This window comes from Pyricularia grisea, chromosome VII (genome assembly GCF_004355905.1).
Source record: "Pyricularia grisea strain NI907 chromosome VII, whole genome shotgun sequence".
Classification (NCBI taxonomy): Eukaryota; Fungi; Ascomycota; class Sordariomycetes; order Magnaporthales; family Pyriculariaceae; genus Pyricularia; species Pyricularia grisea.
In genome coordinates, this window is record NC_044975.1 from 2,032,524 (window position 1) to 2,053,369 (window position 20,846).

The following is a 20,846-nucleotide window of genomic DNA, read 5'->3' on the forward strand; positions in this document are numbered from 1 at the left end:
GGTTCGATCGGAAGACCAACGAAACGAGTGTATAGCGGCTCGTTTGTTAGACGGGCTGGATTGTGACGACGGCTATAGCGCGCGTTTATTCCTGCTGGGCGTACTCGATACCAAGATAGATGAGCGCTGGTACAGGGACTTAACATTGTGAAGAACGGCTGATATAGATCTTTGAAGCTATCGCCAAACAATAAGAGTCGTTAAACTAGAGTTGATCACTACGTGAAACGATGATGACCGAGGGGTATGTGAAAAGAGGCTTTTTTGCGGCCACAACCCATAGCCCCTGGTCATCCCGGGTAGCCCGGTCGAAAAAGAAAAATCTACTTCCAAGCCACTCCCCCCCTTTTTTTTCCTACCAGGTTAAAGTACCGCCTAATTGCTGAAAACTCGATCAAGTCAGAAGATCACGCCCTTAGGCAACTAGGAAACTTACACTAGGCAACAGTTCTAGGCCTCAATTCATGTTTCCTGTTTGCCGAGGACATTTGAGAATTTCTGCAACTAAGAGCTCTTCTTTATATCCAGCTTCGCCGTCGGGTCAATCCTCACCGAATTGTCAAAATAAAAATATCCCGGTTTCCCCGTGCCCTCCGGGAATGATAGGTCGTACTGCGTGATCAATGCGATGAACGCAAACTTGAGGACATAAGTGGCGAGAAAGCGTCCCGGGCAGGCGTGCGTACCAGCGCCCCAGTTCAGAGTCGTGTCCGAGACGTAGCCGTAGTGATATGCATTTGCGTCTTTTTCGCGAAGGCGGAGGAATCGATGCCCGTCGAACTTTTCGGGGTCGGGAAAGAGCTTCGGATCATGATGGACGGCATCCGAGGGAAATTGGAAGATGGTCCCCGCCGGCAGGACGAACCCGTCGCTAAAAGTATGAGTCCTTTGGGCGTAGCGCTGGACTGTCACTGGTAATCACACAAGATGCGGTCAGCCTTGGGCATGATTGGTACATGATTGTCTAACTGCAGTCGGTGTTTGGCGTGGATGTCCCTTACTGCAACCGACCGGGTTTACCCGCGTGCTTTCCTTCATGAAACTATCCAACTTTTTCATCTCGTTAACTTCCTGCTGAGTCCATTTGCCTCCGGCACCCTTGAACGCAGCTAGCCTCTTGTTGATCTCGGCCAGGATCTCGTCATGGTACTCGGGATGGGCGAGCCAGTCACACAGTATGGACTGCAGGGTTCCGGCGGTGGTGTGGATGGATGCCAGGGTTAAGAACAGCTGCTGGTCGACAATTGCCCTGAGCGATCTATCTACCTTTCTCTTGTTCATCGTCCAGAAGATAGTATCGTAAAAGTTTCGGAATTGGCCACTGTCATCTTTGAGAGCCTTCATTCTTTCTTCGTGCAACGGCTTGATCAGCTCCATGGCCTTTTCCCGCACCTCTCCCAGCTTTTCTGACGAGCGTTGAAACCGGGCCAGCCATCTCCATCCGGGCGAATATCTGTCGCGGAGGCCCTGAGTGCCTGCGACCAGGGCAAACGTCGCTTCTATCGCGATCTTGGTCCACTCGGGGTTCCGGCAGAGCGAGGGCCCCACGAGGACATAGGACATGGTGCGCGCGATGATGTTGCAGGCAAGTTCGCCGCCGGGAATTGTGATCTGGCCGGTAACGGGAACCGTCTCCTTTAGAAGCACCTGGGTCTCATCCCAGAGCCCGTTTAATATATGATCTAGGTAGCTCCATTGCGACGATCAGCTTGAGAGCCCCTCCCCAATACTGTGCCGGGACGCCTTACTCACCCATGTTCTTATTGATATCCAGTTTAACCGCGTAGAGGAGAGCATCCGTCTGGCGAGGCGCGTCAATGTATTTCAGCAGAAACACTTTCTCAGAGAAGGCCTCGAAACTGTACAGCGACCTGGGAGCGCGCTTGACTTCCTCGAGGTATTTCACAGGAAGCACAACCTGATTGCCTAGCTCGGACACCGGATTACGCATCTGGAATGGGATGCCATACTGGAGGTATCTTTCGTACCCTTTTCTCACGAGGGAGCGAGTCTCTGTCCTGTATCGCTCAGGCGTGTCATCCTCTTCAAAATGGAGCTCTGGAATGTGCGCTAGAGCCCGTTTCATCGCAGCACAGGTGTTTGAATAGAAGTGGGTGTAGATCATACGGCCCAAGACCGCTGTGATGGCAAGAACAATACAGGCTGCTGAGTTCAACATTTCCACATGCAGTCGCGAGATATTGTTGGTATTTAAACTGGGCTTCGTAAAGGTGTTAAGTTGGTTACAGGGGCAGCGCCAGTCAACCAATCTGCGATGATCAGATATGTATCTATTTATATGTAATCGGCATGTCGGGGGATTCTTTTTACTGTTCGCCAAATGGAGCCAATGTTCGGGCGCTTACAACCTTCCTTCTGGGGACTGGCTGCACTAGTTTTTTTTTTTTTTTCTTTTTTTTAACAAAAAGAAAAACAAAAAAAAACAAGAGGGATCTGGGAGTGTTACCAGCCCACAAGATACTGAGCTTGTTTAAATTTTAGTTGATTGGAAGTGGTCTTTTTGTGACGAGAACCCATTTAGCCAAGGAGTTCTCGAGGACGAGTGGTTTCCCAATTTCGCTTTGTTTTAATTATATCATAGCTACTTCGTCAAAACTGGCTTTGACTGTTCACTGTCGAGGGCAACCACCAGTTTCTCCCCCGAAACTTCTTTTCTCTGCAGCATTTCAACCCCCTCAATCAACGCCTCGAAACTGTCGCCCAAAAGTTTGATAGGGTGCCGTTTCAACAGACCCCGGTCAAGCATCTTCTGCACGTCCTTATACCACTCCACGCCGAATGCGCGCATTTCGGGATCCTCGTCCCTTTCGTAGCCCTGGCTCAGCGCCAACCGGTGGCCCAGCAAAAGAGGGCCCATCACGAAGCCCACCTTGATCGACTTGCGCTGGAGAACGTACTCTGGATACATCTCCAAACAGCAGTAGCGGCCTCCAGCGCGCCCCATGGCCTTGTAACAGAGATCCACACTCTTTGCATCGGTAAAAGGGTCCAATATGTAAGACAGTGTGTTTTTGGTATAGGCCTTGATGGCTGCGGCGCAGTCCGGAGAGTTGTAGTCAAAGACTTCCTCTGCGCCGAACCTTCGGGCAAGTGCAAAGTTTTTGGGAGAACAAGTAGCTATGGGTACGTGTCCGAGTCTTGTGTGCAACTCCCCCAGCATGTTAGCCAATAATAAGATGCGTTGCGCCATTCGTATGCAGGAGCTGCGGGGTTGTCACTCACAGTCGCAGAAGCTGGATGGCCATGGTCCCTACTGAGGAGCTACCACCGTGCACGAGCACTGTTCGCGGCTTCGTCGCCGGCCGGTCCAGGCTCCCCGGCAGCTGCAACGTCCTGAACAACGCCATGCCCAACGTCCCTATACCTGTCACGCCCATCCCCACGGCCTGTTCGAACGACAAGCCGGCTGGGATTTTAAGCGTGAACTCGGACTCGGACGTCATGTAGTCGGTGAAGGAGCCCGACTCGGGCCGAAGAGGGTTCGAGCCGTGAACTGCCCCACAGACCCTGTCGCCAAGTCCGAACTTGAGGACCTCAGGCCCGACCCCGACAATCACCCCTGCAAAATCGCAACCGTCGACCGCCCCAGGACAGGGGAACCTTTGGTGCATCTTGTAATCGCATGGATTGATGGCCACGGCCTTGACCTGCACCAGGACCTCGTTGGGTCGCAGTGCGGGCAGCGGCAGATGGCGCTCGATGCGGAGGCGCTCATCATTGCCCAAGACAACGGCGGAGCGTGATGTTGGCAGCGAGCCATAGTTTGATGTTTGCATGCTTGCAGTGCTTTGTCTTGACAACCACACGCCAAGAAAGGTTTGCTTAACGAAGGCTCCTCGCAGCAGTCACCCCTATCTCTTCTCCTTCGCGACCATTTTATACATCTGTGGAGCCGCCTTGCTTGCTGTCGCAACTCCGAATGACTTCGGACGTGCTATGTAGACTTAGAATAGAGGGCCGAAAACAGCAGCCATAAATTTGAAGCCTTATATTTGCTTTCGCAACAAAGATTGTAGAAGTTTCTTCATTGTGTCAGACTCAAGCGTGAACCTTGTACGCGTAAATTTGTCCTATTTTTTCTTACCAAGAACCCACGATGCTGCCCAGCTTCATATTTGTATACAGCCTGCTGGCCACCGCAACTGCGACCAGCCCCGACTGGCCAGAGCCTTGGCCCTCCCACTGGCGCGAGCCGGGAAGCGATCTGTTTCCTAATCAGCAGGTTCACCTAGCAGTCGAGGAGGCTGGCACCGGATCAGGCTGCCGAATAAGCAACATTACATCGAACGAGATGGCAAAAGGCAGGACTATTGTGGACTTTCCATTGTATGCCGTGGGAAGCCTGGAAGAGCCAAAACTCCAACCGCTCAACTCTTCGGGCGGAGAGCAATGGGAATTTGATGGCGTTTCCGAAGATGGAATGCAGTCCTTTATTTTCGGATTTTACAGAGATCCCAATTACGCCATCCTGGGAACTGGCAACCTGCGCGTGTCTATAGAGTTTGGATTCGAGGACCGCACAAGATTTTCCGAAGTGTATTACGCACAGCGTTCCGTCGTCGAAACGTGCTCTTTGGGAACCCGCGGTTTGTGGGTAGACAAGGAGGCCGGATGGAAATTCTCTTTCCTTGTCGACGCAGCTATGCAGGAAGCCATTATAACATTGGATTCGGACACCGTCAAAGGCAGAATCATTATAACGTCTCGGGCGAAGCCACTCGCGGCAGATGGGTCCACGTGGCCGGCTGAGAACGCATCCACAGTGACCATTCCTTACTACTATTGGTCGCAACCTATTCCAGCCGGGACGGTCGAAACAAACGTGGAAATCAAGGGTAAACTCATCAAGTGGAAAGGCATGGGGGGCCATGAGCGGTTTTGGTCCTCGTTCAGGTGAGATCTTTTTGGTGATATTCGGCCAAATCACCTTTTGTACCAATCCAGTTGTATCTGACGCTTACTTCCGGTGATTTATAGTTGGTTTACTTGCATGAGAAGCCTCCAAGCGGTACGCGCCATGTTAGGCCCTTATGTGCTCAGCTACTTTTCCTTCACCTCCAACCTCATCCCGGACCTCACTCATCAATCCGTCGTGTTGTTCCACGACGGAGCTGTGGTCTTCCGAAGCACGCTCGGGACGCCCTCGGAGACAGAGGACTACGCTACCGTCACCAAAACGTACGGCGGGGCTACCACGGGCACCCTGAAGGACAAAGTCACCGGTTTCCAGCTGGAGCTGGTGTCGCCGTCTAAGATGCGTCACTATACATTCTTCGTAGAGCACCTCAACGTTGGGTTCGAGTATATCCTCGGCGAGGGCGTCGGTGGCAGCGGCTTCTCCTCTCAATCGAGGGGTGGCCACGTCGGGCTGGACCAGCATGAAGGGGTCGCGCTTACCGAGGCCTTGACCTTCCCCAAGAACTCACCTCTGTTCCGAAGTAACTATGTATAGACTAAGCTGAACACTATGGCGCAGGGGTAAATTTGCTCCCCTATGCTAGGGTTTTTCCCCTGGCGGTTGAACCTGTACCAAGACATAACCAATTTCAGAAGGGGTACATCTAACAGGGATTCCTAACAAATATTTGGGCTTCAAATGACCTTGTTACCTAAAAAAGCATGATTCGGTGGAAAATTTCTAAAAAGAAAAAAAAAGAAAACAGACATGGCAGGCGATAAAGAAGTCTCTTTTTTTCAACTACCGCAGGGGTCGTCTCTCCTGGTATTGGATGAGAAAAAAGAAAGGATGTTGTGATGATTAAAAACTTGTTTGTCACAAGACGGATAGGTAACGGCAAGCCTGCATCAGTCGATGTATGTCGAGCTTTGGCTTTGGATACACAAGACAAAATATTCGAATGCACCAAGTTTGTGCATATATGTAATTTCACTATCTTATTCAAATAGCTGACTGAAAAATTCAGTACAGTTTTGTAGCTTGGTTGTTTCTTTCCAAGCACACCGGATAACATGGCTATTACTGCAATGGCGCAGAGCCCCTGGTTGTGCACACACCCATAACCCCTACCTGTCGAGCAAGCGAAAGGTAGTTGTCACCCTTTTGATTAAAGGATGCAATGTATAAGTCACCCGCAAGCCCCCTTGCAATAGAAAGCAACAGGTACTAATTAGTCATTGATTTTAAAGAACGAATATGAGCAAAGAAAGCCCTTGCTTGTCCTGCCTGATTGTTTACCGGTCTCTAAAGAGTTGAACCCTCTGTCTGACCAAAGTCTATTCAAAAACTGCACCGTTTGAACAGGGCGTTGCTCCACTACCTACTTCGAACCTCGTTCGGCGTAATGGAAAGATTTTAACGGCAATAAGGATTCAAATACTTATTCCCAAGCAAATCGTGGTGATTTGTATTAAATTTTCCCAAAGAGAAAATGAGTGAGTATGCTAACAGTGTCTATCCCTCTTTTGGAGATCCCTCTGAAGTTCCTATACAATGGTGGAAGGCACAGGGTCGCCAGGGACACTGACGAGTAATCTAGCTAATTGATTGTCCGCACAACTACTATGTACCTAAAGCTCAACATATCTCAGTTCAATAGTCGGGCCGCTCAAGCGGGGCATCGCTTTACTCCGACTCCGAACCATGATCGGCGTTATTGGAGCCCCTCTGCGGCAGAAAGATCCCATGGTTTTTAAATTGACACTCAGGGGTTTTATTTCCCAATCAATCCTAGCCTTACAGTACTGGTGGTACACTCCGAAAGGCTCCACAAATACAAGAACTGGGGTTCGACAATGGATGTCTCACTCGCGTACACCCCAACTAGTCTCAGTGCTCAGACTAGACCCCCCTGCGTTGCAGGGTGGACCGAACGCTCCATATACCATAGTACCTTCCAGCCACATGGCTTTTCGACCAATCAATTTGGCCGGAAAAATGGCGCCCGTTCTACTCCGTAGTTTGAGGACATTTTGTCGGTTATTCCCGTTTACGGAAGTAACAAACACAGTTTTGAGAGCAGTGCGCGTACTGTTCAAGTAAAAGGTTATATAGTAAAAAAACGGTGTATTTTTTATTTACGAATATTTAATATTGCAGGTGGAGCAGGATTGCCTGAGAATTGCATTCGCTTCCGGGAATGAGCTACGCGGTACGCCCACAGTTAGAGCCAAGTCAAAGACGCTGTTCCCGTTTTCGCGGGCCGATGCAATAGCCTAAAAACTCGGTGGATTGATCGATCAATCACGTCAGGTCATAATAATATGGTCATGATGGAGAATAATGAAATAGGCTGCATATATTATCTATCGATGGCTTAGTGAAAAAGGTTGCACTGTGCAGGGGCACTTACCCTGCGCCCTTTCAAACCCTTAGCCTCTTCCTTCTCCATGGTATGTAAGTTTGCAGCACTTTATAAAACATCCGTGGTCCGAAATCATTCCCAAAATTTCTTGACAATGGCGGGAGGGCGGCGTAATGCGGGATGGTGGGTCTTCGGACTCCGGGTCAGTCGCTTTCAGATCCGGTGACTGTTATGGCGATAAGTTCGGTGTCTTGCGCATGGAAAGATTTGGTGAAATTCGAAGCCGGAGAATATTGTTGAAAATTCCCATACAGTCGATCTGTAGGGCGGGTTTCTTGGTTAATAGCACATTTTTGTTAGAGCCACAAATTGTTCCTCCTTAGTTCTACTTTCGCTGATACTCGTTACATTTCATCAAGTGATCCATGGCAACATGTTCTTGAGCATCAAGAGGAAGATAATCGAGCCGTATCTGGTGATACGGCAGAGCTTGGCGCCTCTCAAGCTGTCCAGGTGGCAGCTTACGAAAATCATGGCCCGCACAGCGTTTGACGGGCTGCCGTCTGGAACCTTGATTGTCCTGGCGGCACTGTCATTAGCACTGCTTGTTGCTGTACTCCGGATCAAATCTCAGGAAAGAACACGCTCAAAGGAAATACCTGGGCTTCCTGTAGTGAAGCGAAACCATCTGCATTACCTCGATATCGTCAGGGAGGGGCGAGAGCTGGTAGGTGAACCCAAACCTCACACCATTGTAATTTTTTACCGAGAGGACAATTATTTTCCCCAAGCAACATCTGACACAAAAGATCAGTACCCCGGACAGCCCTTCATGGCTGTGAACAAGCGTCACAGTCTTGTGGTGTTTCCGCCTTCGTGTTTTAATGAAATCAAGCGGCTTCCGGCACATACCGCATCTGCAAAAAAGTTCTTCAACACTACGAACTATGGCGACTGGAGTCATGTCGGCGAAGAGTCTCCAGAACTCATCAAGTCAGTGATTGCGGACCTGACACGGTCGCTTCCTGCACGAGTGCATACTCGACAAGATGAATGCCGGGATGTGTTTGACGAGGTAGTCGGGCGCCGACGTGAATGGAAGGAGTTCCCTCTGCTAATGACTACGTTCGAAATCATCACTCAAATCAACGCCTGTTCTTTCGTCGGCAAAACACTCGCCACCAACAGGAGCTGGGTCAGGTCCGTGATGATGTTGCCCGTCTTCATCCACGTCGGTGTGATGCTGCTAGACGCTTGCCCTCTTATCGTCCGGCCGTTCATGGCCTATCTTACATTTCTACCCAGCATCAAAAACCGATGGGATCTGACACGCATGCTCGCTCCGGTTCTGAAGAAGGATCTTGAGGAGTATCACGAGGCGAAGGACAAGAAGGAATTCTTGCGGCCGCGAGCCGAAGGAAAGGTGCCCTTCACTGGGTTTCTTCTCTCCCATTACAAGTCGGCTCAAGCATCCCTCAAGCAGCTGATTTCCGACTACATTCACCTCAGCTTCGACTCCACCCCCAACACTGCAGCGGTGATGTTCCACGCCCTTTGCGAATTGGCTATTCATCCCGAGGCTGTCGAGGCTCTGCGTCAGGAACTTGACGAGGTCATGGTTGACGGAAAGCTACCTCCGACACATCTTCAGGAGCTAAGGAAAATGGATAGTTTCCTGCGCGAGTGCTTCCGATTACACCCTTTTGGTATCTGTGAGTAATCTCCGTCGGCTTAGTGATACTTTGTCTGCCATTCTGTGCGTGCCGCCGTCAAGAGGCCGCAGATAACAATGGCTTTTCTTTTCTTTTCTTTTCTCTTTTTTTTCCGTCTCCTAACTTTGCTCAAAACGTAGTCACGCTTCAACGCCGCGTCGAACAGCCCGTCCAGCTATCGGTCGGCCCGCTCCTACCCCCGGGGACGCTGATGGCAGTCGACGGGCAGGCAATCGACGGGTCCTCGGAGTTGTGGCCGAACCCGGAAAAGTTCGACGTGTACCGCTTTTATAACCTGCGTCAGAAGCTGGGCAACGAGAACCAGTACCACTTTGCGACGACCAGCCCGGATTCGCCCGGCTGGGGCGACGGAACTCAGGCCTGCCCGGGCCGGTTCTTTGCCGTGAACACACTCAAGATCGCCATGGCGCACTTCCTTCGCAACTACGACATTGAGATTAAGCCAGAGTGCCTGCCGCTGAAAACCAAGCCCATGCCGAGCGGGTTCTTTTCGCCCGACGACAGGGCGATCGCACGCATCCGGGCGCGAACTTGAGATTGTCGTCCAAGATCTTGCTAGGTTTTGGCCGTCGTCTTGGACTTCTGGCTACTTAATGTGTCCCTCATGGGGAAAACTGTACATTACGGTATCAATTGAAGGGCGAGATCGGATGAGTCTTGGAAAAAGCAAAAAGCAAAAAAAATGCGGAATATTTGCCGTGTATTCGATGCGCTTCTGTGGTTGTCTCTTGGGGATAGGTGTCATCCTTAGGGAAGGTGATGGATTCCTGTAAAAACACGAGCATGTACGGCTCCTCCACCTTACACACTTCAAGGTAGCATGGCGGGGATTCAAGCAACGACGTTTTCCTACTTTATCATGTTATGTAGGGTTGAGAGGTCTGACTTAAAGGTGTCTAGCCTTCTTAAGAACCAACGAAGCAATTGATTGTATCGCTGCCCGTTCGGTTGACTGACGAAAATAAGCTCCAAAATATGAAAATACCAACCTTAGCTTGCAATACGGGGACAATACTTTGAGAGGTACTCATCTGCTGCGCGATTAATACAAGTATTGCATGCGCAAGTGCGTTGGATGTTGAATCCAACTGTCTGGAAACTTCTCCCGTGCGTTCCTCTATTTTCAAATTCTCCTACCTCGTAGCTCCAAATGTATTCACTGTTCAAAATCAAAGGTAGCCATTTTTGAGTAAAATGGTGCAGGATACAGATAAAAGTAACTGATCAAGATCTAAATAAAAAAACAATTGGCGCTCTGTTGTTAGTGGTCTCCGGCCCCTGATTTATGATATTGTAACAGGGGCTACCGGGCGAGTTTTGCTTGTCAAACCCCGTTAAATCCATTTTATTGCAATTAGGTGGTCACTAATTCATCCATTGAGGCCTACAGCTTACAATAGGTATTCTGTGCGCTGTTAAAAATAACTCTGTAGGTGTTGATCCCTCGATATACATCGCCGGTTTTCTTTTTTTTTTCTGGTTTTTTTTTTGGGGAGGGGGGACCCCAACTTAATTTCTTCCATAACTCCTCAGATATTTTCTAATGTTTGCTATAGTGCCTTTAATCTCTACCGTTCTGCCTCCATTCGAATCACCCGTGCCCTCACCTGGTCCACTGCCCCCACTGCCACCCCTGGTGGTGGTGGTGAACCAGCTGTCCAGAACGGCGGCTGCAGCCCTGGGGTCGAGGATCCGTCGCTCGTCGCTGGCGGACGACCCTGCGCCACCGCCGTCCCCACCTTCAGTCGAGGACTCATCTCGAGAGGAGCCGCCAAGGCCTCCTCTCCCCTCGTCGGAGACGACTCGAACTCCTAGCAGCCCCTCGATCCGCTGCAGCAGCTGCCAGCCGACGTGGATGACAATTTCTATCTGCATGTCAGGGTGGTCCTCCAGTTTGAAACCGCCAATCCCGACCCCTTGGACGATGGTCGGCAGGGTCTGTAGGCCTTGGTGGCGGTCCTGCGACGCCAGCATCTGGTAGATCTCGGACAGGACCACCTCGTATCCCTTGAGCAGCCACGTGTAGCAGGTGAGTATCGTCAGCGTCATGGGCATGTCCAGCGGCTGAGGTGCTGCGTCGGCCGTCGGGCTGGCTCCTCGACCGCGACGATGAGCGCTGTTCTCCGTGGACGAGCCCTCGTGGGCGTGATCGACCGCCATGGCGCCCGGGTATACCTGCATTTGGTTGTCCCCTGTCGAGCCGACAAACTCGGACTCGTCGCACAGGTCAGAATATGAACACTCCGAGTCCGAAGAACTGTTCTCGAGGAATGTCGCTGGCCGCAGGCACTCGATGGTTTTCAAGAAGATTTGCAGGCCGTCGAAAAGATTGCTGATTGTAGTGCTCAAGTGGTTGTTGGTGTTGTTGTTGGCCATTTTGGACCAGTCGCCGGCACTGGATTTGCCAAAATCCATCAGAAATTTCGAGCTGAGCTGCGATAGGAGCTGCAGGCAGCTATCCTGGGTAGCTGCCGAGGAACGGCCACTCGCGGACCCGTGGCGTTGGTGTTGCTGCATCTGCTGGTCGCGTAGGCTTTGGCTGCCGGCGCCGCCAGTGGTCAGGGTGCTGCATGTTGGAACGTTGAAGTAGCTCGAAGGTGTGAGCGGCTCAACCTGCGAGAACGGCAACATGTGGTGCGTCTGCGCCGAGGTGACCGTGGTGCTAGCCGCAGCAGTGACAATCCCCGCGTTTTCCTGCAGCACCGAGCCGGAGAGTGGGCAGACGGCTCGGCCGTCCAGGTCAAATACTTTGTCCACTAGGCTGAAAGTCGTGGTGCCATCAGAAGGGGCGCGACTTGTTCGATGTGGGCTTCTCTCGCTGCCGGGCGGTGCCGCGAGCGCAGCCTCGGATCCGACCTCGAAACCGTCGGCAGTGCGGTCGTCTGGCGGCCCGTTTGCGTGACTCGGTAGCTTTGAAAAGCCCAGCTGCTGTCTGGAAAACATCGGAGTGGCAAACATGTGCCAAGGCGGCAGCGACTCCCTGTCCTCTGGTCTGTGAGGGCCGCTACTACTGGACCACCTCTGTGTCTGGCGCTGAGGCGCCGGCTGCGTCGGGGAAATGCCCAGAGATGATTCTCTAAGCTGCCGGTCACTGACCCGCGTCTCTTGCTGAAACGCCGCCGGATGGCCAGGAGACTCCGTCGCGCGGTGCGCCGAATGATGGCCATCTCCCGGGGGTTTTACACTCAGGTTGGCGGTGTGGATACACTCGGCGCCAGCCTTCACGCACCGCTTGCATGGCAGCAGGGCGCCTGTGTCGTTTGGGCCAGGATCGAGCCTGATGCAACGAAGTTTGTGGCCTCTGCACCGGTCACACGCACTTCGCCGTGGGTTGAACCTGTGCATTGCAAGGGTATGTAGGGTAGGAGTATCGCATGTGGTGGAGGAAGCAAAAAGATTACGGACATTTAAGATATTGCCTGTATCCAGGATAAAAGCTTCGCTTTATAGGCCTGTTATAAGTTCCATTCTCTCCTAGGTTCGTCTTGGAAGCCTTGCCAAGTCATCGCATTGCATACTGTTGTGTATCAATATTGAGGAGGTTGCAGAAAGTTATCATAATGCCCTCTCCATATTCAATATGTAATACTCTCTCTGTATGTACGTGCGAGGACTTAAATCGACCTGCAAACTTTACCAAGGTTCGTAAAGTTTGCAGGTCGATTTAAGCACTCGCTTGTACCAGTTTCTGATAACAAAGATTCCACCGTCATAGCATCCCGCTTCGCCATTTCCATTTCACATCATGTCACTAGGTTTTTTTTTCGGTTTTACCGCGGTAGTAGGTATGGTTCCAGTGGGCTTACCTTGTTCCCACCCAACCTTGAGCCATAGCAGCAGGGGCAAGAAATGATAGGGCATGAGGGGTTGGGTCATCACGTACCTAATCTCCACTTTGAGATTACATGAGACCTGATGGTTCGATATCTGCGTCTGTCTGGCCAACATATCCCTTATCGTGCTTCAAAGCTTACTATTCAGCTACAAGTCTTACCTGTGGAAAGATCTAAAAGAGGAAGGTATAGGCCGTCTGCACGGCGATCATCACTCGTCTGAACATTGTTTGACATGTCATATGCTAGGTATCAAAGTACTAGACGAACTAGCTAGAGGTGTTGGACTGGAGGATGCTGCATCGGGCCGTAGTGGACTCGTGGGGTATCCCTGGGGAACCCCTGTTAGCCAGGGGATTGTAACGCCCGAGATTTGTGTCCGAATCTTTCCGATACAATCTTCAACAGTTTAGCCATCTATGCACAACATACTTACTAAGCTTACCCTATAGACTAGCCTACTACGTATTAATATAATAGAAGCGCCGTTGTGGAAACGATGATATCGCTAGCGAATAGGGTCCCAACTTTGACCTTAATTCCAACACAGACTTCACTGAACAAAGTTTGTGAAATGGAGTTGACCTCATGCGTACTGCTACTACTACTAATGTACACGTACCTCGCCGAACCGGTGTAGATCTACCGTTTGGTGTGTCTTTTTAAAGGGAAAATATCCCCCTTTCCCCCACGTCTGCTGGTCTTTCTCCTCAAACCACATTCGGCACCTTGCAAAATGGGGTTTTTATCTGCCGGTGGGCTGTGGGCCAGTCTCTTTCGGGCAAGGATCTCTCCAATCGTAGAGACGGATGAAGTCCTCCCACTTACCCTCATCGATAACATAGCCGCAGCACGCAACGCCATTCTAAGCGAGGTCATCCGTTTCGACCAAGTTCTGGATGTCGTCAAATTACGTGACGGGCTGACAGAGCTGATTGACAAACGTGGTTGGAGAAAGTTGGGTGGTCGACTTCGGTTGCGAGTAGGTTCACGATAACTGCCTAAATCCATCTCCGCTGATCCCCAACATGCTGTTCACCCCTCCTCCCCACCCACCCAAGAAAACACATGGGAACTTTTGCTGAGCTGATCACTGCAACATGGCATAGCCCAACGGGTCTCTTGAGATCCACGTGCCAAGGGAGTTCACGGAGGAGCGTCCTGCTTTTCGCTTCACCAGCCAGGCCTTCGACATAGCCATTGAGGAGCATGCGCTTGGCAGCCAATTGCCCAAGCTGAGTGATGGTCCCTCGTTACAACCTGGGTCAACTAGTGTCGACAAGTTCAACCTTATTCCGGATAAACCCGAAAAGTTGGATGACTACGTCTACAGCGACCGCCCCATTCTTGCGTTGCACGTCACGTCTTTTACCAACTCATGCATAGTCACACTTACCTGGTCCCACGTCGTCTTCGGTGCCAGGGGCATAAAGGAGCTCATCGCAGCCTGGTCAAAAGTGCTCCATGGCGAGCAAAATGTACCCCTATTACTTGGCACTCACCAAGACGTCCTGGCGGGCATCGGGACCGACGGCGACAAGACGGCCCCGTTCCTTCTCGACCCGATCAAGATCAAAGGGCTGGGCTTGGTAAGAATAATTTTTGGACTTTTGTGGGAGATCTGGCAACATCCTACGGTAGAGACCCGGGCCCTGCATTTACCCAAACGATTCGTCTCGCAGCTGAGGCAGAAGTGTATGGAGGAGCTTGGGGCGTTCTGCAGGGAAGATCCAGCACCGTTCATCAGCGAGGGGGACGTCTTGGAGGCCTGGTGCTCGAGGTTTGTAGCCCAGGCACGTGCCGATGAGAAGCCCGCTCTAGTCACGAACGCCCTCGACATAAAGGATCGATTGACTGCTCCGTGGAGCAGCCGAGGTGAATACCTGCAGAACACCGGCTGCTGCACGTGGACCCCGGTGCAGCCCGAGACTTTGTTGAGAAGCCCTCTTGGTGAACTAGCATACGTGATACGTCGCAGCATCCAAGAGCTGGCCACGGACGACCAACTCCGCGCCCAGTTGCGCATCTTCAGATCACTCGGACACACAAAGATGCTGCCGCTCTTTGGAAACCCCAACTCCCGCGTGATAAGCTTTTCCAATTGGACCAAGTTCAACCTTTTCGAAGTTACCAACCTCGGCCCGGCGGTGATCTCAACGTCGCCATCGACTAGGTCCGATGCCTCTACCAGCCCTATAGGAAGGCCAGTTTACATGCATTGCGAAGCTGCGGGTGATAGTCGAATGCTCCGAAACTGCTTCAACGTCACTGGAAAGGATTGGGATGGCAGCTACTGGATCACCGCACATCTTTATCCGGAGGATTGGACCAAACTGGAGGAATACATGCGACAGACACAGCAGCACATTAGTGATTAGACGCCATGAATAATTATAGGCCAAAGCTCCACACGTTGTTGCTACATACCTTACATATGGGCTTTTGGATGTGGGATTACCTGTCAGACTTCCCAGGTGCCTTGGCGGCGCATAAAAACTTTTGAAAACACGGGTTTGCACACCGAATATATAGATGAATTGAAGGTCACGTTATGTATCATCCACGATCCCTCAGCCAGCACCTATCTTTTAGCCACCTAACACCAAGATTTGTAACATACGTATCGCGACTTTTTGTGTAAGACATTCCTGGTAAGTAGCCCTAATCCCTAACCTTCAACGCGCAATCCAGACCATGAGGTAGTAGTGGTGGTGACGGTGATGATACTTCATACCCCAGTGCATTTATAAAATACATGCCTGGGAAAAAGAGACACTAGCTCCAAAGTCGTGGCTGATTAATAGGGTAATTTTGCCAGTGATCGGGGGTGCCACCGTTTCCTATCGAGACTAATCAATCTCGTTCAGTTCTCAAGGTAAATTACATCACCCTACCCGCTCACGAACTGTTGTGCTAGGGGCTAACGCAGAGAAATGATGATGATGGCGATGTATGGCTAGGTGAGCTCGCTGCATACTCCATAGTCACTCCCGCGCACTGTAGGCGTCATCTCTTTTATTAAACCACTCATCGCTTGTAGCTCAAAAAAAACAAGGGATTCAAAGCACCTGCCACTGCATGCGATGAGGCTTTTGGATACCTCCACGAACGGTCCGGGTGCGGGCACATTGAACCCCCAAGCCCACTGGGTATTGCACGACACCAGGGTATTAATAAAAAAGAACAGAGCGTTATGCGCACCCATGGGCAGTGGACCTAAAGGCCGAAATGCGAATCCATCACCCCGAATCCGAACTACTCTCATGGCGGGGGGGGGGGGTGAAAATCGGGCCCTCTCTGCAAGCAAAAGTACAGTTGTGGGCAGCGCGAACAGCTGTGGGCCACACGAATTCAAGAATACCCAGAAGCAGTTACTGCTGCATCAACGTTAACCCATACCATAGTAAGCTTGAGCATTGTTCAGGGCCCTTGGTAAAGCACTCCAAACCCCACCCGTGGTGGAGGGCTGGAAATAAGCGACGAGCCGGCTTGCCGGCTACCGAGCGCGGGCTGGATTAGTCTGCCCCTTTTTTACACGGGGAAAGGGATGGGTAGGGGTGGGTGGCAACGGGTGGACGGGCTGACAGCCGAGCGGGTCATCCCGTCCGCCCCATTTCACCGGCCGAAAAGACCCGTGGCTACCTAAGGGTAGTTGGGTAGTATTTATTGCGGGCCCCTTTTGTTTGACCCCATAGGCCTTTCGGGCTGTGCCGTGCTATATGCACCTTAAATGTACATACATACATGGGAAGTGTTGCACTAAAACATCCTCAAAAACGAAAGCTCCCCTCAAATGACTAATGCCAGTGACTAGGGTAAATATAGCCTGCGACAGGAAGTATATATTTTTGGCAGGCCTTAGTCCGAACGGTGCCAGTCCGAGCGGGCCACCCCGAATCCGAGGTATGCACGCCTAGCAATCTAGAGCCCAAGATTGCAGTTTTTTTTATTAAAAAAAAAAAAAAAAAAAAGAAGAAGAAAGAAAGAAAGAAAAAATTCTAGCTTGGAATAAGACGCCAGTCGCCCGGGAACAAAGTGTTGTTGATCACGTCAGTTGAATCTCAACGCCCTCCGGGCTCCATGCGGACTAATTAATAAAAGGACGCTGACTGGGGCTTGATTATTTAAGTTGATCCGCAATCGCAAAATACCTCCTCGTATAGGAGCCAGTAGTTGATTTCTCTCCTAATTTTAATACCACATTTTCGCTCATAAAAGTGGAGCGAGAACCTGATTTTGCGAACACAACATGGCGTCATGGCATCACAAACAGCATATGCCGAATCTGCAAGGCAGGGTTGCGTTTGTAACAGGCGGAAAGTAGGCTTGCCCTGACTGCTCAACGCAGAAAAAGAAATGTGACAATCCAGCATTTATTGATGGACACACAAAGCTTTTGCTAACCGTGAAATTTGCAGCGCAGGTATCGGCTACCATACCGTCGTCTTTCTTGCCAAGGCGGGTGCCAAGGTGTATTTTGGAGCCCGGTCGGCCTCCAGAGCCGAGGCGGCCGTCGAGAGGATGTATCGAGAGAATCCCGGCTTACTGCACGGGCAGGTCAATTGGCTACAGGTTGATATGGCATCCATGAAGAGCGTTCTAGCTGGCTGCGACAAGTTCCGCGCCTCTGAGTCGAAGCTGAATATCCTGATCCACAACGCCGCTCACGAAGGAAGAGAGCCATCCAACATGGCGGACTCGGGGGTTCAAATTACAATGCAGACAAAGTAGGGGTTTCCCACTGACCTGTTTTCGATTCTGGTTCCTATTCTTGTCCTTGGAAAGAGATTTTCCCGCTGATTCCCCATGTTATAGTCACTTGGCAGTTTTCGCCATGACCCAAGAGCTTCAGCCAATGCTCAGAACCGCTGCCGCAGAGAAAGATTCCGATGTTCGTATCGTCAACGTATGTTCTCTCATCCGCTGACCCCAATTTCGGTGGACTTTTGAGGCAAGAAAAGCCAAGGCGTCGACACGGTATATTTGCACGCTGGAGCACTGCTGATAACGCATCCGTTGGCTCACACACAGGTGAGCTCCAATGCTCCATCTTTAACTCACTCTGATGAATGGCGTCCGGACTTTTCCGACCCCCACGGCGGGGACATTCGGTATCCTGCTGGCCAGGCCGACGGCTTCCTAGCGGCCATGAAGCGATACAGTGTATCCAAGATGGCCATGAACCTGCTGACCGCGGAGCTTCAAGCTCGCTATGACCGCGAGGGTGTGCCTATAATGGTTATATCAGTTTGTCCCGGAGCGGTATGGACGCCGGGCACCAGGCGTGTCTTACCCTGGTACCTCCTACCCGTCTCCTACGTTAACAGCTGTAGTGAGATTGAAGGTCCCAAGGCAGTACTTTTTGCCGCAGTGGCTAATGAAGTTCGGGAACAAGAGATGTATTTCAAGGGACAATTCATCAATAGAACCCATCTAGTGATCAAGGGTCATCCAGTCACATATAACCATGCAGCAGGTCAGCAGCTATGGTCGGTATCCAAGGAGTTGGTCAGAGAATTCAAAGATAAAGCACGTCCAGAATGATATCTCTGAGTCTAGTTGAGCATAATTGATAGAGATAGCAATCAGACTAAAGGCTCCCCTGACGTAAAGGTCTACTTTAAACCTCAAGTTGACACGGAAAACGTTGAGGAGATGATGCGTCAACCGACGTGACGACGGCCGATCGTAACTCCCGTTCTTCGTTGGGACCTGAAGTTGGTGCCCAACAAATCTGAACATGAGCTGAACTACACGGAGTGGGCCGAAATTATCATAGAGACGCAGATGGCACTGCTACGGAAGTCAACCCGGAACCGTGAGCGCCGGTACGGCTGTGCGCACTGTTAATCCCTTGATGGATGGCGCATGAGATGTATCCATGCGGTCCGGCAATGAATCGTCGATGCTTGGTCTCTCATCTTTCAGCGATGGAATAAAAACCTTAGCCATATCCCTCCAAACACCGAAATCGAAAGATTTATGGACAAACACAATGCAAAGAGAAAAAAAGAAGGAGAGAAAAAGAGAGAGAGAATTTGTCATTTGAATCATCAAAAGCCTAGGCTGGGCTTGGACAGACCTCAAGATACCGACATGGTAGGCATATAAATGCACCCAGTTAACCACCGTAAGCCATAATGTAAGGAATTCCCAATTTCAAACGGTCATATTGGAAAACAAAATCTGCAGCTCATCAGGAGGAAAAGCTAAGATCGACAAGCTTTTTTTCGAGGCTGTTATTATTTCACAAGGGTGTGGTTATTTCACCGCCACGGTTCGACTAATTCACGGCCATGTGGATACTTTTACAATGTTATCATTTTCCGGTACTCAAAGTTGGGTTTGCGCACGTATAGTCAGGTGCTGTGCGAATTTTGTGTGGCGTTAGTTGTGGCTTCCTAATATCCTATGTATTGTTGATTATTTGCACTGTAAAAGTATCCACATGGCCGTGAATTAGTCGAACCGTGGCGGTGAAATAACCACACCCAGCAAAGCCACAATTAAACCATAGGCTCAATTATGGATCTCTGGGTTTCTAGTATGTAGATAGTTCCAGAAAGTTTAGATATCATGCATAAAAATACCGTTGCTTTTGTTTTATTGTTTTTACGATTACAGCAATTGTATGACTTCTATTGACAGTCAAGACAAAAGAATTTATATATAGCTTCAAGGGGGCTATAACGCCACTGGGATGAGACTCGCGCGGGTCATTAAAAGTTGCGACAGTGTCCAGGAGACAAGTAGGCTGGACCAAAATGGATATAACATATTGACAATTTTCAACTGGTCAGCACTGTATGCAGCCATAAAAAAGATCTCTCTGGCATCTTCGCCCACCCTGCGGCTCGCCCTGTAGGGGTTGCACAAGTCTATATCACATCATTGTGACTTGGGGGAGAATGAAGCCATAATTAAAGGGGGGGGGGGAAATCACCACAAGCCTGGTATTCAGGGTAAAGGCAGTGGGCGGTGGGATACTACAAGGCGGTGATGAAAAATTAGGACGAGAACCACGTTGTTTTGGCAAAGATAGCATGATAATTTGCCTTGTTCGTTCTCTTTCATTTTCTTTATTATTTTTGGCGGTAGGCAACTGTTCTTCGGTGTGACCAGCTCGTACTAGGCTTCGAAGGGTGTATATAATGTATGTTTACCCACCAAGTGTAGATGCAGGATATCGTGTAGGGGGGGAACTGGAAACAATGGCGTGAATACGTGCTGGCGATTGAATAACTTGGACTCTTTTAGACACAGCCACAAATTGAATATGTTGGCAAGCCCTCTGCAGAAATATAGGCTTCAGGGATACATTGCCCCGGGCCCGGCCCGTGACGATCGGTCCGATATATGAATTCATGTAGACTTAGATATCTTGATGAGAAGGTGAGAAATAACGGAAAACATGTGTCGGAAGTGAGAGAGGGTGTTGAGCCCAAAGATTTGCGGGATCCTGTTTTCCCGAAATTTCTTTGCATGATCGGAGTCGCTTAGTATGGTCAGGTCTTGCTCGGAGTCGAGTTTCGGACAGAGCAACGCCAGGTCTATTATCCGGGAGTAGGACCCGGAGCACAGCGTGCCTATCGGGGTGGTGAGACCTGAATCGGTCCCTGGAAACCCGCTGTGGTCTTTAGTGCCGTGGGGGGAGTTCCACCACTACAGTACACATAATTGTGGTGGACCCACAGCAGGACCTCGCACCGATCTCCGAATGGGTGCTGGCTGGAACTTGCATTGCAGCAACACAGCGACCAATAGCAGAAATCGGCTTTAGGGTCTATAGTGAAAAAATAAGGTACTCAAGATTACCCTGTACCTGCAGATGAGGTAGTAGGGCTCCGCCAAGTACTGTACGTGTATTGTGCCAAATCCTCATCGGTACATTTTCATCCCGGGGGTAACTTAAATGTATGATAGATACTACGTACGTGTAGAAAGATTCCAATTGCGGGCATTAGAATACCAGGGGTCAACTAAAGCAGATCCATGAG

General features: G+C 50.5%; 9 protein-coding genes across 9 annotated transcripts; 5 read left to right on the forward strand and 4 right to left on the reverse strand.

Annotated features, from left to right (window-relative positions):
- Positions 1-69: 69 nt before the first annotated feature.
- On the reverse strand, positions 70-2,420 carry PgNI_10620 (uncharacterized protein). Its single transcript, XM_031130593.1, has 3 exons — positions 1,753-2,420; positions 1,002-1,682; positions 70-911 (listed from the first exon to the last, which is right to left on the reverse strand). Exons 1-3 carry the CDS (start codon positions 2,177-2,179, stop codon positions 505-507), a joined length of 1,515 nt encoding a protein of 504 aa, XP_030980256.1. The 5' UTR covers positions 2,180-2,420; the 3' UTR covers positions 70-504.
- Positions 2,370-5,986, forward strand: PgNI_10621 (uncharacterized protein). Its single transcript, XM_031130594.1, has 3 exons — positions 2,370-3,161; positions 3,246-4,914; positions 4,999-5,986. The coding sequence occupies exons 2-3, from the start codon at positions 4,118-4,120 to the stop codon at positions 5,471-5,473; spliced, it is 1,272 nt and encodes a 423-aa protein (XP_030980257.1). The 5' UTR covers positions 2,370-3,161; positions 3,246-4,117; the 3' UTR covers positions 5,474-5,986.
- On the reverse strand, positions 2,603-3,797 carry PgNI_10622 (uncharacterized protein; the record flags this gene model as incomplete). Its single annotated transcript, XM_031130595.1, has 2 exons — positions 2,603-3,158; positions 3,244-3,797. 2 exons carry the CDS (start codon positions 3,795-3,797, stop codon positions 2,603-2,605), a joined length of 1,110 nt encoding a protein of 369 aa, XP_030980254.1.
- Positions 5,987-6,168: 182 nt separating the features above from the next.
- On the forward strand, positions 6,169-6,853 carry PgNI_10623 (uncharacterized protein; the record flags this gene model as incomplete). Its single annotated transcript, XM_031130596.1, has 2 exons — positions 6,169-6,418; positions 6,519-6,853. A coding segment is annotated over exon 2 (231 nt), but the record flags the coding sequence as incomplete, so codon positions are not given.
- Positions 6,854-7,296: 443 nt separating this feature from the next.
- Positions 7,297-10,052, forward strand: PgNI_10624 (uncharacterized protein). Its single transcript, XM_031130597.1, has 3 exons — positions 7,297-8,010; positions 8,098-8,995; positions 9,136-10,052. Exons 1-3 carry the CDS (start codon positions 7,717-7,719, stop codon positions 9,549-9,551), a joined length of 1,608 nt encoding a protein of 535 aa, XP_030980252.1. The 5' UTR covers positions 7,297-7,716; the 3' UTR covers positions 9,552-10,052.
- Positions 10,053-10,525: 473 nt separating this feature from the next.
- On the reverse strand, positions 10,526-12,361 carry PgNI_10625 (uncharacterized protein; the record flags this gene model as incomplete). The annotated part of the gene is made up of 1 exon (XM_031130598.1): positions 10,526-12,361. One exon carries the CDS (start codon positions 12,359-12,361, stop codon positions 10,526-10,528), a length of 1,836 nt encoding a protein of 611 aa, XP_030980253.1.
- Positions 12,362-13,383: 1,022 nt separating this feature from the next.
- Positions 13,384-15,408, forward strand: PgNI_10626 (uncharacterized protein). The gene is made up of 2 exons (XM_031130599.1): positions 13,384-13,831; positions 13,959-15,408. Exons 1-2 carry the CDS (start codon positions 13,586-13,588, stop codon positions 15,225-15,227), a joined length of 1,515 nt encoding a protein of 504 aa, XP_030980250.1. The 5' UTR covers positions 13,384-13,585; the 3' UTR covers positions 15,228-15,408.
- Positions 15,409-16,851: 1,443 nt separating this feature from the next.
- Positions 16,852-18,512, forward strand: PgNI_10627 (uncharacterized protein). Its single transcript, XM_031130600.1, has 4 exons — positions 16,852-17,169; positions 17,268-17,576; positions 17,665-17,755; positions 17,881-18,512. The coding sequence occupies exons 1-4, from the start codon at positions 17,099-17,101 to the stop codon at positions 18,391-18,393; spliced, it is 984 nt and encodes a 327-aa protein (XP_030980251.1). The 5' UTR covers positions 16,852-17,098; the 3' UTR covers positions 18,394-18,512.
- A 947-nt stretch (positions 18,513-19,459) lies between these two features.
- On the reverse strand, positions 19,460-20,303 carry PgNI_10628 (uncharacterized protein). Its single transcript, XM_031130601.1, has 3 exons — positions 20,017-20,303; positions 19,793-19,835; positions 19,460-19,603 (listed from the first exon to the last, which is right to left on the reverse strand). Exons 1-2 carry the CDS (start codon positions 20,213-20,215, stop codon positions 19,807-19,809), a joined length of 228 nt encoding a protein of 75 aa, XP_030980258.1. The 5' UTR covers positions 20,216-20,303; the 3' UTR covers positions 19,460-19,603; positions 19,793-19,806.
- Between the last annotated feature and the right edge of the window lie 543 nt (positions 20,304-20,846).